General features: G+C 43.2%; 1 protein-coding gene across 2 annotated transcripts in view; it reads left to right on the forward strand.

Annotated features, from left to right (window-relative positions):
• vps13b (vacuolar protein sorting 13 homolog B) overlaps positions 1-15322 on the forward strand; it is a 457445-nt gene that overhangs the window by 44916 nt on the left and 397207 nt on the right. For both annotated transcript variants that reach the window (XM_083761686.1, XM_083761685.1), the window contains exons 8-12: positions 4370-4629; positions 7876-7971; positions 10755-10877; positions 11878-12015; positions 14999-15086. In XM_083761686.1, the coding sequence (XP_083617812.1) occupies positions 4370-4629; positions 7876-7971; positions 10755-10877; positions 11878-12015; positions 14999-15086 (705 nt within the window). The remainder of the gene's footprint in view (positions 1-4369; positions 4630-7875; positions 7972-10754; positions 10878-11877; positions 12016-14998; positions 15087-15322) is intronic.

A 15322-nucleotide genomic window follows, 5' to 3' on the forward strand; every position in this document is an offset into this window, starting at 1 on the left:
ATGTAACGCCCAGAGGCCAGAGGCTATCGCTCCATTAGAAACCTCATGTGGCTCCCTGAGCACTAGCTCACTCTTTTTAATCACCTTCTTTTGGTTTGAACAGTGTTTCACTGAGCTTTAGTTCAGATGCTGCTGCCACGATATATGTAGCACATGTTGGTATGTGTTCCATTGTTTTAGAGTGTGTGTGTGTGTGTGTGTGTGTGTGTGTGTGTGTGTGTGTGTGTGTGTGTGTGTGTGTGTGTGTGTGTGTGTGTGTGTGTGTGTGTGTGTGTGTGCATGCATGCGTGCGTGTGCGCTTGCCAGCGAGCGAGCGTACACTCTTGTATGTATGCCTGTTGTAGAACATTTGGCATAACCTATGTAAATATGCACATCATGTTCTGGATTTGTTTTAAATATAATCTGCACATGCACACTCACTCCACTTAGTCACTACTATTACATTGGCAGATTAGGTTTTGGTCAGGGGTCAGTCAACCAGACCAACTCCTCCTCTATAAACATGGAGGGACATCTACTGGCCTTAGAGGGCACTGCCTTCAATCTCCCTCTGTATTTCTCTCTCACTGTCTCTCTCCCTCATTCTCTCTCTGTCATGTCTGTCTTTGTGTCTCTCTGACTCTCTTGTCTCTCCCTCTCTGTCTCTGCCTCTCTCTCACTCTTTGTCCATCTCCCTCTGTCTGTCCTTGTCTCCCTCTCTCTTGTCTGTCTCTTCCTCTCTGTTTGTCTTAAGTTTACATCTGTCTTTGTCTCTTTTTCTTTTGCCCTCTCACCATATCACGCATAGTTCATCTCAGGTTCTATTTTATTTGTTTTTGTAAAATCAAGTGTAATTATATTTATCTTAAAGAACACATTTGTTATTAGTAACTCATTCGATTGTGGGGGAGGGGGGGGGAGTGTCTGTAAAACCTGTGATTTCTAAGGTCTCTCTGTCTCTATACCTCTCTCATACCTGTACAAAGACCCTAGAGAAAGCTAGTAGAATGGGGCCAGTTCATGTGTCTTGGTGAAACTCTTCATCATCCTGAATGACAGACCATAACATGTGTGCTCAAGCTGAACTGGGGCTTATGGATTCCTCTGCGCAGCTCTGTGGTGCCACACTGTGACTGCTAACTTAAGATCCAGTCATAGCAGTGGCCATGTTTGACACCTGTGTGGCCACAGATCTCAACGTTACAGTGATACTGTGGCGTCTTACAGGCCAGCCCAGATCATTTTCTGGGAATTTTGCACTCACTACATTGGATTAACACTTCAAAGCTACCCTAAGCCTGGCAGTTTTGATCACTTGATTTTTAATCACAAGCTTTTGTTTTGATTTGCCCCTGCAAGTTCAAATCACCAGCTCATCAGGCCATGACTTAACACGTTGACCTGACACCTCAAAGGCTTCCACTGAGCGAGATCGGAAAGAAAAGGGGGACAAAAAGGAAAATGAGCGATTGATAGAATGGGAGACCGAAACACACACACACACACACACACACACACACACACACACACACACACACACACACACACACACACACACACACACACACACACACACACACACACACACACACACACACATATAACATAACATAACATAACATGGGATTTCCAACTGCCAATTCACAAAGTGAAAGATTTAATTAAAATATGTCATAATTTTCGCTGCCTAAGCCTCTGGGATTCCTCAGCTGTGACCTCACGGACGATATTGTTTTTTCGGCGAGGACGTGGGGCCGCGAGGAATGGGATTACACATTCTTGTGTATTGACATCAGCTTCCCCTCTCCCGGCGCACATGGAAACAGACACGATGGGATGAGTTCAGAGGTCGACATGAGGGATTGAGAGGGTGGAGGGTACGGTGGGCGGTGAGGTAGGGGTGGTTGGGAGACCGCGTCACCCCCCTGGGCAGGTTGACGAAAGAGAAGAGAAATGAAACAAGAAAGCCAAAGAGTCTAACCATCTCTCCACTGTTCTCAGCCTCTCCTTTCACCAACACACTCCCCTATCAACAGTGTGCCAAGTTGGCTGCCTGGTTGCCTGCCGGGCTGGCTATGGTCCAGTGTTGGTCCCATTACCTCACTCATTACCTCACTCATTGTTGGTCAATACAAGGTCAGATGTGGATCACACCCTGGCCTGCCGCTTTCCTCTTCAGGCCCACTTTATGGTCCAGGTCGCCAGCCTCGTCCAGACCACACCTCCAGGCTCCATCCATCCTTTCAGTGGAATATGCTCCGCCAGTAGCTGGGTGTCTCAGTCTAACCCCATAGCCCCCCATCCCAAACCCCTGGGCTGTGGCTGTTCTGCCACCGCCCCAAGACACCAACCAGCATTATCTTCAAGTTTAGTTTACCTCACTCTCCCCAAATTATGTGCCAGTCCTCTGTCTCTGTTTGTGGTTTAACCACTCCGTGAACTTCCACTGGTTTGCAATCAACAATCTTATCCAGCCCCCAGCATCTATTCTCTCTCTCCTGTGTGCCCAGCTTCTCTGTCCCTGGCTGCGGTCACTGACTATGGTCCCTGGGCTCGTGGCCTGTGGCAGCGGGTCCAGCTGGGCCAGCCCTAACTACACTGATCCATGCGCCCAGCCAAGGCCGTCTCCTCTGTCAAGCTGGCTGACAGGCTGAGCCCTCTGGCCTCCAGTGGAATGGACTTCCTCTCTCTCTCTCCCTCTCTCTCTCACACACACACACACACACACACACACACACTAGCAGGCAGGCAGACACGCATGCATACACACATAAACCGGCTAAGATACAGTACTCAGCTTCACACAGATATACCTTTAATCGCTTTAACATGCAATCCCTATTTGGGCTCATCATTGTAGGCGTCCATTTTCATAAAGATTTGAGCTCGTAGCTGGACTATTTTTGCTATTTCTTTTAAATCTCGAAATTATAAAATAGGGCTTAAGTGTTTAAAGTACACATACAGTTTATAGACACGGCTACACTTTTACATGTGTATGCAATGTACTCAAATTTGCACATTTTCCTCCCTCTCGCTACATACTCTACTCACGCTCACACACCTGCATGCCAGAGTATTGGCAGCAGCTACTGTGAAACTGCCTTGGCCAACTGTTTTTGTGTGTTGAGTTGACAGCTGAAACAACTTGCTTGTTTCACCCAGCCTGGAGGCAAGGAGGACAAATTAATTTAGTGTGCTTCGATGGGCACAGACTGACAGCTGCATAATAAAGGTGTGTTCTGTACGTCAGACCATTTTTGGACCTGTCTCAATAAGCAAACATTGTTTTGTCATGAATATCTCAAGATTTAGTTCAAACAAATTACTTTTAAATTGCTCTGATTTTTTTAACTGAACATTTATCTGACCATTACTGCATTTTTATACAACATTAATTCCAAACTTTTGACCAAGTTAATTTGTTTTTATAGGAGGCATTCCAGGAGTGCTGATATAAAGAATAACAGCACTTGGACTTTTAACTATGTAACACTCTGCTCCAGGTGTTCTAATAACTGTTATATTAATTAATTGTCCTTATCTATCTTAGCTACATTGTAACATTCTTTGCACTGCAAAGATGGACGTTTTTCCATAAATAACATTTGGGTTAACTTGCGATCATCAGAAGAGGGATGAAGGGAATATGCATGGTCAAGCAGTTAACTCATTGGAATCGCACATTCCACTAAAGTGACTGTCAGCAGATGCTTATTACACTGGTTGGACTTTACAGTACATGGAAACATACAGATAAATGTACTGTACATGATACAAAGTAGCAGAATTGCAAAGTAGCAAAGTATTGTGTCAGCAGTTGACTGACACAATAGAAAAACTAGTATGCACAAATATGTTTGTGTTGCTTGGCAATAGTCCACCCTGTCCAGTTGTGGAACTATTTGTGTTGGCGGAGCCAAATAAATGATTAAATAAACAAAGAAATCATGTGTTGTTGCTTATTACTGTTAACTAATAAATTACGCTTGTAGAACGATTGTATACAAGCAATATCACACTCAAGGTTTGTAGTGATTATCTACGACCAAATCACAGCTGTACAGTACCTGCTGATATACTGTACACTACAGTGTTACAGTATGTGTAACAGCACTGTGATATTGCTTAAATATATACCATGAACTGGTAGTACGTGTCACAGTATCTGTATCTTTACATTTTTGGTCATGTATTAAATCCATAAAAACTAAAATCTTACATACATCTAATAAGTTCACAATGTATCACGTGTGTGAGCTTGTAGATCTGCTAATTTGTGATTTTTTTGAAAGATTTCACGTATAATGGCATGCCCAAAATCGGGACTTGAACGTGGTTAAATGAACACTGATAAGTACTGTGTTTTGCCTTGTGTCTCATCTAGGCATGGACGTTGACATGGAAGACCCAGGCCTGGCTAGCCCGGACCTTTACATGCAAACTGACGAGACAGACGAGGGCTGGGTGTCCTGGGCCTGGTCCTTTGTCCCGGCCATCGTTGGCGAGGAGGAGGAAGAAGGGGAGGATGGCCTGTACCTGCAGAGAGAGCCAGGGAGCAGCACTAGCAGCCCCCAACACCACACACCTAAAGACCCCATTGTGGCCATAGGTTTCTACTGCACCAAGGCCTCCGTTACCTTCAAGGTAAAGTACAGAACCCTGTTCACCATGACTTTTCACCACTTAGATCCCAGCACTGTATTCTGGAGAAAACCTTTGCAGACAATAGCAGATCTACAAGCGATGTGAACTTGTACTAGGCTTTTTTCAGTTAGATATTTAATGCAAAATCTATATACTTTTTTTGTTGACTTGTCTGTAGTGGCCCATCTTCCTATTTTTACTTCACATCAAATACAAATAATATCTTCCGCAAAAATGTCCGATCTACAATCTCGCAATGTGCCATGTAAGGGTGAATGCACTCCACAGCTTTAGGAATTTTAATACTTTCATAATTGTCGGTTGCATTTTCAAATATGAGAAATGTGTGACCAATGACCGAGAGACCATCAAAAATCACATACATTTTTTCATCACTAAAGATTACAGAAAAGGTTTCTGCAGAACAAATAAAATATGAATGCATTTTTGTATTATTATTATTATTACAAGAGACAGAACATGATAAGACAATTGAGATTAGAATAGGCACAGATATGTATATTTGCCAGGAAATTATTTTGGAATCTCTTCGAGATAATGTGCTCAATTGAATCTCAAGATTACAAAATAAGATATGGTTGTGTGTTAGCAATTAGGTATGTTTCCCTCCCTGACATTAGAGAGTTGTTTTTATTCTCTCCTCTGCATTCCCACCCATCCACTTTTTTTGTTCTTTTTTAGTTTTTGGTGGTAATTTTCAGTTTCTCAGTCCTCTTCTTCTCTGTGTGCGGTACAGTGGAGGGTAGAGAAACCGCTCGCTAACTGGTGTCTTGGGCCACGTTAATGTTTTAGACATTATGCATGCTATGATGACTGTTCAGAAACGGATCCCAAACTATAATCCTGACCGCTCACTCAGAATAGTTGGAATTAATCTGTGTTTCCCACTTTGGTTCATGCATCTAGGATCACGTTTCCGCTCTTGCGTGTGCGTGTACGTGTGCGCGCGCGCGCGCGTGTGTGTGTGTACGTGGTTGCGTGTGTCAGAGTGTGTGTGTGTGTGTGTCAGTGTGTGTGTGTGTGAGAGAGAGAGAGAAGGGGGAGCCCTGTTTCAGGCCAAGCAGAGCCCGGTGCTTTTCTAATAATGTTTAAATTGTTCCTGTAGTGTTTGAGTTCTTTTAATCAATTAATTGCCTCTGGTCAGGAGTAATTGCAGACAGCTGAGGGGATGGCGTTTTAAACGGTTTCCCCCTCTCTTATACACGGAAGTATTTAGTTTTGAGGGAGTCTCTCGTCTTTGAACAGCCACTGCGTGAACCTGGGCTTGTCATGCACATGAAATCAGAGAGGTATTTTTAGGATCCTGATGCATTATTCCTTGGGCCTGTTTCATCAGAGAAATTGGCAGTACACTTTAATGACTTTTACACACATTACGCATAGTTGATCATCAGCCATTTTACCCCCCTCTTCGGTCCTGAGCTCCTGCCAAGCCGTTTGCAGCTCGGCCAATCATTTTTCATTTTCAGAAACACACAGACTACATTTTCATACGTTCGGCATTTTGAATCATTTCATCAAAAGCAAATTTGATGTGCTCTCATCGTCGGTTTCCCACTTTTCCATCAAAGCCTTCCCATTGTGCGTTACATTTCTAAGGAGAGGGCGTAAAAGAAAAGTACCCAGAGAGTCTAATCCAACATGTATGAAAGCTCCAAGATGCCTCATAAAGAATCATTTGGTTTGTGTTGGATGTCCAAATCTCTATAATGTGGATGAGAATGAAAGAAGAAAGGAGTGGTAGCTGTAGCACACCAGCTGCAGTAGCTCTGTGTATTATTGGATGGCTGAGGTGTTTGGGTCGGTGCTCCACTGGTCCTCGGTTCTCTCGGCTCTGTGTGTTGCTTTAGGCCCAGGTACAGTAAGCCTCTCTATAACCAATTGGGCTGCACCACGACAGCCATGTTGTCTCTGGATAACCCACGAGTGTGTTTCTCCCTGTCTGATGGGCAGCACTTCAAAGACAAACAGCACCATGCGCTAACGTGGTGCATTGCAGCGTTCCTTTGTCAGAGTTTAACGTCCTCGCAGTCCATCAACCCTTGGGAGCACCAAGGGCTGATGGGATGCAAGGAGGCGGAGGCTCCTTCATGCCGTTCCCTTAGTCCCCACACGTGATTAAACCATTGGAATCGAAAGAGGGAGTGAAAAAGAGAGAGAGAGAGAGGCCGCTCCATCAGGAGGGATAATAAGGCACAGCTGGTTTTAACCCTGCACCTGCTTCCTGTGTTAAAGTTGAATGGGCTGGAGCTGAGCAGCTCTGCACCAGCCAACCCCAAGCCTTCACACCCCTCTGGACCTCTCTGCCCCCTGCTACCAAACCTCGCCAGGCATTATGGACACACGCACACAGGCACGCACGCAGGCAGGCACGCAAGCATGCACACACACACGCACGCACGCACGCAGGCACACACACATACACAGAGTCAATAAATCTCTAGTGAGACCCAAGCTCCTGACACATGACCTCAGTGACTTTATATCAGTTTATATGATATCATGAGTGTGTTGTTGGAGTGTTTAAATGATTGTTACCCACCAAAAGAGAGCCAGCACAGCGGACCTCCTCTTGAGTCATAGAGGGGAGTGGCTGTCATGTGTTTGATGTATGTCTGTGGCCCCCCACCGGACTTGGATGAGAACAACAAGAACAGACCAGTGTGCTTAAAGGCTGACATCCTGTCTCAGATGTTGAAAATGTCATTTTCCCTCTGTTGGTTGTTATTGTTTGCAGGGCTTAGCCATTACCCTCCAGGGCCCCATTGCCTTTTTACATTAGATACTTATGGAGCTTTGTTTATATCTTAAATCATGTGTCTGTGTCTCTGCACAAACATGCACACGCACACACGCATGCACACGCGCGCACACACACACACACTAAAATGTCAACTATCTGATTTTGGCAGTAACGACTTTTCATGACGTCCATTTCGGTAATGTCCTAGACTATTACAGTAGGTCTTCTGGTAATGTTTTTGTTAATTGCATTTGTAATAATCCGTTTCTCCCACAAGACACTAAAAAGGCATTTGGTTAATAGAATACTTCTTTATCTAGCTTTTCCCCCCCCTAGCCATTTGTTTTTTATCCCATGTTTTGAAACTTGAAAAGATTGTGTTAATGTGGTTGCCTCTTAGATCATGTAAATATCCAGGGACTCACATAAATACTTACACTGTTGCATTATTGTCCTCCTGTCTTTGGTCTTGTGTCTTTTAGCTGACTGAGACGCAGTCAGAAAGCAGCTACTATAGCCCTCAGAAGGTGAAGTCCAGAGAAGTCCTGTCTCTGGAGCAGGAAGGAATGACCATCGAAGTAAGTTCTCTACATTCAACCTCCCAATCCTCACCCTTCATTATTATTACCAGTAAGACGCCTGAGGATGAGAAGCGACGTTGCGTGCACGCATCCACCTGGGTGACTGCAGACTGCTGGGCGAGTGCTGGCGCTTTGGCATGGGGGGTCAGATATCTGCACAAGGATGCTAACGCACACCAAAATCCTTTTTAGCGGTGCCGGCCCACGGGAGAGAACCTGACGAGGGAATCTTAAAACAACAAGAAAGTGGCCGCACACGCCAATAGCCAGAGTGCCAATATTTTATTTAGGTAGACAGAATCCAATGTATCGGTATCAGGGAATGATGAGCCTGATTAAGGCCTAAATAAAATATTGGCACTCTGGCTATTGGCGTGTGCGGCCACTTTCTTGTTGTTTCAAGATTCCCTCTTCATGGGGGGTCAGACCAACATTAAATTAATTAATTAATTAATTAATTCTGTACTGCCCATATATGGAGCGTTTCTTATATATGGTCCATTCCTGGGGTGATCAACCAACCAAACAAGACACTATTTTCTTACTTTTTTTTCCTTTAAAACAAAACAAAACATATATGTTTATTGATTTTTCTTTACAACATAGTATTTTCAATCTTCAATCTTCGAAACATCAGGATATGTCCATACATACAAAGCAAATAAACAAAAAACTACAAACAAACCTATAAACACATTACATACAGTTAAACAAACAAATGCACAATGTCCCCGTCACAGTTCCTTACCCCCACCCTACAGCTGACTACTGCAAATAACCACTATACATCCAGAGCATCTTCAATATCACCTCGCTTAATGAAGTCCAAGAACCTCTCCCATATCCTTATAGAATACAGCAGGTTTCTTCCTAATTACATACGTTAGTTTCTCATGTGCCAAACTGGTCGTTAAATTCCTCAACCAAAAGCCGATCGTAGGGGCATTGACATTTTGCCTGTAACAGGCAAAGGTCCACCAAACAACACACTGACGGGAAATGCACAATTCCATAATTAACTGCGACCTTCGTCTAGGCCAGGCCTGTTCATCCCAGTCTGTCCATCCGTCCATGTGTCAGTCTGTGAGCAGTTAATCTCCGGCACTGCTGGACCCATTTGCGTGGAACTTAAAGTAGCTATAAGAAGTAATAATGAAAATGTTACTACTCCGTCGGAGTAGAGTAGAGACTCGGAGTAGAGTCCCTGCTTCTTCGCCTGGGAAGGAGCCAGCTTAGGTGCTTCGGGTGGATCTCTTTAGGAAGGTCCTCGATGCACGACCCTTTGGGAGGAGACCTGGGGCAGACCAAGGCGCAGTTGAGGGATTACATCAACTCACTGGCCTCATTTAGACAACCATATGACGGTGAGGAAATGAGAATAAACCATTGCTTTCAGACCTTCTGACACTGACTGACTGATATAGTGATACACCCATTACCGTTCCCATGTCGGTCATTACAATAATGACTTAAGATATACAAATAATTTATCTCATAGTTCAACTGTCCGTCCCTTCTTATGATCCTTTATGATTATCATTTCATTATTCAGTGTTTGTCTTTGATAAGATAATATAAGATAAGATAAAATAAGATCCTTGCCCAAGTAGTAAGTACTGTAGGTTCATAAACCTTCCTTGGGTCACTAATCTCTGGCCTGGGTTAACACTTTGGAATCTAGAACCGAATCAGGCCAAGTCTGATCATTTCCGCCTTTCCCTCTCGGCGTAGAAAATATTTTTATACCTTACTCTCTGATTACCTGGTTGGAATAGGGAAAGGGGTTTTCTGCTCCAAAGCTTTCTACCAGATGTGAGAATTCTGAGAGATTTCCAATTCCAATTTCTGTAATTTATGCTTTTGCTGGAAGAGGGGGAGAGAGGAGTCTGAACAGGGACCAAAAAGTGAGAGCGGTGAAAGGCGAAGGGATGGCTAGTAAAACAGGGAAAACTAGGCCTTGTAATTATTGTGTGGTGAAACGTAAAGTTTTATAGGATTGCTCTCTGTTGTCTTGCCGGGTGAGGCGAAGGCTACGGTGAGTTAAGGCGAACCACACCTAGCTGGTGGTTACAGGCCTCTTGCACTGCTACCCACATGCACCACGTGTGCACGTGTATACACACGCAGTCATCCCAAACTCTGAGAGAGAAAATGAAAGTGGCAGCCATGTGACCCTTACTACTTTTCAACACAATGAAATGAGGCCATAATGTGACCAACACCGCAAACCAACACAACCCCAAACTGGTCACGGTTGAGAGCCTTGTGTGTGATAAGTCAACAATATATTGGGTCTTAAATCTTCATTAATTTCACATTCCGTGTTTTACTGCCACGTAAAAAGGTAATCCAGTCAAATTAATTTCTGTGAATTATTGCTGCGTTATAGTTTTATTAGGCTCGTATTGACTGCAGCAAGGAATATTACACTCTGGGTGTTCTCTTTGGAGAGAAAAGGCTTCTGTGCCTTTGGCGTTTTTGCTTCAGTAGAAAAACTATTATCAGATTTTTACCATAATGAATGTCCTCAAATCATCACTTCATCTCAGCTTCTATTTTCTTTAATTGTTAAGCCAAGTGTAATAATGCTCATCTTAAGAAATTAATGTGCTTTCCATAGTATTTAATGTATGAGACCTTTCATCGGTGAGGGTGAGAAAGACTCCAAGAACAATTTCCAGTTTCCACCTTGTCCTTTGCAGAGAAGTTTGTCTGTAAAACCGAGTATTGGAGATGTGGTTTGAAAGGTCTCACTCACTCTCTCTCTCTCTTTCATCCAGGTGCTGATGATGGGAGAGCCTTTCTTTGACTGTCAGATTGGCTTCGTGGGCTGCCGGGCACTCTGCCTGAAAGGCATCATGGGAGTTCGGGACTTTGAGGAGAACATGAACCGATGTGAAGAGGTAAAGACAGACTAAAAACCTCAAGGAACACTCATGAGGGAAGAAGGAAGATTAAAAGACCCAGAAAAGAGATCACTTTCACCTAAACCAATTCCCTCCTGCGGCCTCTAAAGCTCCCGAACCACTTTCAGAGAGATGCGGTCGGCTTTGTTTATGGAGGAGTGTGATCCATATGCCATCTGCAATTCACCGTAATGTTCAGTGTTAGCCACACACATGATTGAAATTGCTGTGTCGAAAGCGGTCTCGCCATCCTCTCATATACAGCAAAGCCCTCCAGGCTCAGTTGAAGTCATTTTTGCTGTATATTTTCATTTTCATATACAATACTGTATATCATCGCCACCGTTTGTATAAGTATAATGTAATGCAATACCATGCAGTTAATATAAATTAGATTATGTTGGAATTGTAGTATCTGGCTAATGAATTAGAGGCTGTGCATATAGCAGTTAGCCGTAGAACGGAACCTTTCTTTATTTCCCCCCCTTTTGTTAAATATTCTTTTAACCCCTTTTTCTCTCCAATTTAAAGTCGATATGGCTATTAATTCCTCCCACACACATTTCTGTGTGTGCTGTTGTATCCTACTGACTCACCTGCCAGTGAGGAGCCCCTGCCGGGAGGACGTAGGGCCTTCGTCCTACTCCGTCCACCCCAACACTCCCTGCTGACAGGAGCCGCCTCAACCTGTAGGAGTACGTGCAATGACCAATATCACCCGGCTTCCCTCCCCCCGAACACGGGCCAATTGTGTGTTTGCATAGATGCCCGACAAGGCCGGATGCACCACGGTGGATTCGAAACCCACAACCTCCGTGGTGGTGGGCTGTTTTGTTGTTATCTAATCAACAGAACTGTATTTATTTAGTATCATATAAAATATAGTTTTTTTATATAGTATAGTCTTTTTTCATTTTTCTCTCCCCCCTCTGTCCTTTTCTCGCTCACTTTTTCTTTCTCTTCGTTCTTCTGCTCTGCCTCTCTGTTTGTCTGCCAGGATGCAGTGTTTTTCAGCTGTGGAGAGAGTCTGAGCAGTAAGGGGATGACCTATCTCACCAATTCCCTGTTTGACTACCGCAGTCCAGAGAACAACGGCGTCAGAGCGGAGTTCATCCTGGATACTACCAACCACAAGGTCACTACTACTAGTACTACACAGAATAAATAAACAGAGCATCACCAAAACTCATACTGTTTTATTTTCTTATAAAAATGTTAAGTTCCTGTTGATTTAACAATTTGAAGATCTGGATCCGGGTGACTGCAAAATCAACAGGAAGTTAACATTTCTATGAAAAAATAAAACAGTATGAGTTTTGGTGATGCTCTATAATGCTCTGAATCAACTTTGTTTGTGTTTGTTCACTTACTAAAAGAGTGACTTTGAGAGCTGTTTCAATGTACTTTAAGTCAATGAGGAGCATATTTTGAATTATCAATTTGAACAATTTCTAATCACTGGAGCAATCATTTTTGATTTCTTGTTCACATTTGGAGTTACATCATGGCAAGGCAACTACACAACCCAAACCTCTACAAATGTGGTCTTTTAAATATCACAGACCTTCACAAATGATTTAAGTATGAACAGTTTAACCCAAGTTACTATCATATGTTTATCCAGATATTTATCCCACCATGCCGAAATGGGACTCTATACGACTTCAGCTGTTTCCAGTTTATTTTGTCAGTCTATTTTTAGAGCTTGGAGCATGTTCTCCACAACGGCATCCAATCAATCAAAATGAGCATAAAAGTGCTTCCCATCTTATCAGTGCTCCTCGTCTGGACACCTGTTCACACAGAGGCAACAGCTAGCAGCCAAGCCACTGCTCTGACTGATTACTGCAAGATTGATAGACAGCTAGAGGACATATTGAAGGGATGAAAGGAATGGAACAAATTAGTACATTCATTAATGTTAACCACATTAACCCTGGCATCCTTTTTTGTGGAATAAAAAAAGACTGACCTACAAGCTCACAACTTGTTGCGATGCATTGTGAATTTGTGAACTTGTAGATCAGCTATTTTTGAAGACAGGAGCCTATCCTGCTCCTGTTTCGTTAGGTGGCTTGGTGCACAAGTATGTCCCCCATCCATGATGCTAGTATGTCTCCAGGATTTACTCCCAATTCAACCCTTGATGCTGAGTACCAAGCACGGAGGCATTGGGTCCCATTTATACTGTTTGGTATGACCCGGTCATGGTATTGAACCCGGACCTCGTACTCTCAGGGCAGACACTCTAACCATATATAGACTCTTCCCTCCTTTCTCTTGTTCACTTGCTTTCTCTGTCTGACTCTCTTACATGTGGGTCAGTAAAAAAAACAAAAGAACGAATGAACGTCACTAGACTGTGTGTGCATTTTTGCGTTTACAAAGAGAGTAAGGGGAGACATGAACCAGGAGAGAGAGAGAGACCCCACAACCTTTACTTTCAATTTTTTATTACATTAAAATAAAAAAGGTTGTTCTTGAACATAACGGTTTGTGTGTGAAAGAGGCTAAACTGTTTTGTCTCGTTGCAAATCTTTGGTCTGAACAAGGCTTTAGGGTTTAGGCTACGAGTACAACTACTGATTAACTGACACGGGCATTATTCAAACATCCCTGCAACCTATTTTCCAACAATATCTTAGCTCTGAAATCCTTTCTGAAACGTAGTCCTAATTCTTACTAGGAAGTTGTTTTCTTGTTGAACTCCTATAGCAGTCCAGAGTCAGTCAAACATATATGACTAAGCTGCCCATCTGTAATAGCTATAGACAGTCACTCCATACCAGATTATTATAGCTACCACAGAAAGACCTTAAGCACATGTGTAATTGATTAATCAATATCATTAATGTGCATTGTTCCCAAAATGAACAGAATGTCTCAAAGAATAACATTTCTGGCCTGAAGTCACAATCAATGAGGTACATGGCATTTCAGTAACACGGCTGTGTTTCTACAGCAGAGGAATGTACCCAGTATCTATACATAGTAGTGTTAAAGCCATTATCACTGATAAGCCTAGATGGGCCTCTTCATCAGCCGTCGCAGCTCTAGCGTTGACTTTGCTAGGGCATTATTCATGACCCTAAGTGAAGCAACTGTTTGGACGCCCATCCATCCATCCATCACATTATTTATCCATGGAAGTCGAAGGAGTCACAGGTGTTTGTGTTAATTCATTAGTGCTCTTGAAACTAGCCTGTGGCTTTGATCCAAAAGCATGCCAAGTGCCATTAGAGGTCCACTAATAAATATTACTCATTAACCTGCCCTTTCTGATAAGGCTCTATTGAAATGCCTATGCAAAGACTTGGTGGAGAGGCACAATTGATCTCTCTCTCTCTCTCTCTCTCTCTCTCTCTCTCTCTCTCTCTCTCTCTCTCTCTCATTCCTTCTCATTCTCTCTCTCCTCTCATCAGTAGTTTGCTGCGCAATAGAAGCATTATTACCTACCGGAGAGTAACAGGCTGGTGATAACCTTTGAATACTCTTGAGGGATGGATGGATTTTTCTATTTGTCTTCCAGCATGGAAAAAATGATAGTTACTTCCTGCCCCTGTTTTTAGAAACAATTAGAAAAAATAGCAGGGATACAATCCCTGAATCTATTTTCACTATTCGGTGTAAAACGCGTATACATGGTTAAAGTAAATTGGTCTCTCTCTCTCTCTCTCTCTCTCTCTCTCTCTCTCTCTCTCTCTCTCTCAAATAATTTGTTACTGAAAAACAATGTCAGGGACTTGTCTAATTATCAAGTAGTTTAGAATACATCTAGAACATGTGGAATGTAATATTTACTTAAGGTAATAGTAGCGTAACCTGGCATATTTTTGCTTGCACAAAATACTGAAGCCTAATTATTATGAAACATCTGATCTGCAATAGTCCTACCTTGGAGAGCCCATCTCCTTCAAACTCCATCAACAATGCCCCCGCCTTGTAAAAGGTTCAAAGATTTCTAGCTGATAATGCCACGGTCTTACTTAGCAAGTGATCTCTTCAGTAACACACCTCTTTGGCTCTGATTTGACCCCTCTCGTAGCCGCTGTGACCCCAGGCACTGCCCGTTTGCTGCCCTGCAGCCATGTTTACCTGGCCATGCGTTTGTTTGACAGGAGACCTACACAGAGATAGCAGGCATGCAGCGTTTTGGTGCCTTCTACATGGATTACCTCTACACAATGGAGAACAGCAGCGGCAAAGGTATTGTCCAATTCACTCCTCCTCAGAGAGGTTGTTTGCTCACCTCGCCACCTTATCTGTCATGTTCTCTTTTCCTTCTCTCGTGTGTTCTTTCTATTTCTACCTATCTGTCTTCTTCTTCTCTCCCTTTCTCTCTTGCCATCTTTTTCTGTCCCTCTCTCCCTCCCTCTCTCCACTCTCCTCTGTCAAACAAGCCCCCTGGAGACTAAAAGAAAGTTTGTCTTGTTTGAGACGCA

This window comes from Protomyctophum parallelum (assembly GCF_964188405.1).
Source record: "Protomyctophum parallelum genome assembly, chromosome: 3".
In the NCBI taxonomy this organism is placed as follows: domain Eukaryota; kingdom Metazoa; phylum Chordata; class Actinopteri; order Myctophiformes; family Myctophidae; genus Protomyctophum; species Protomyctophum parallelum.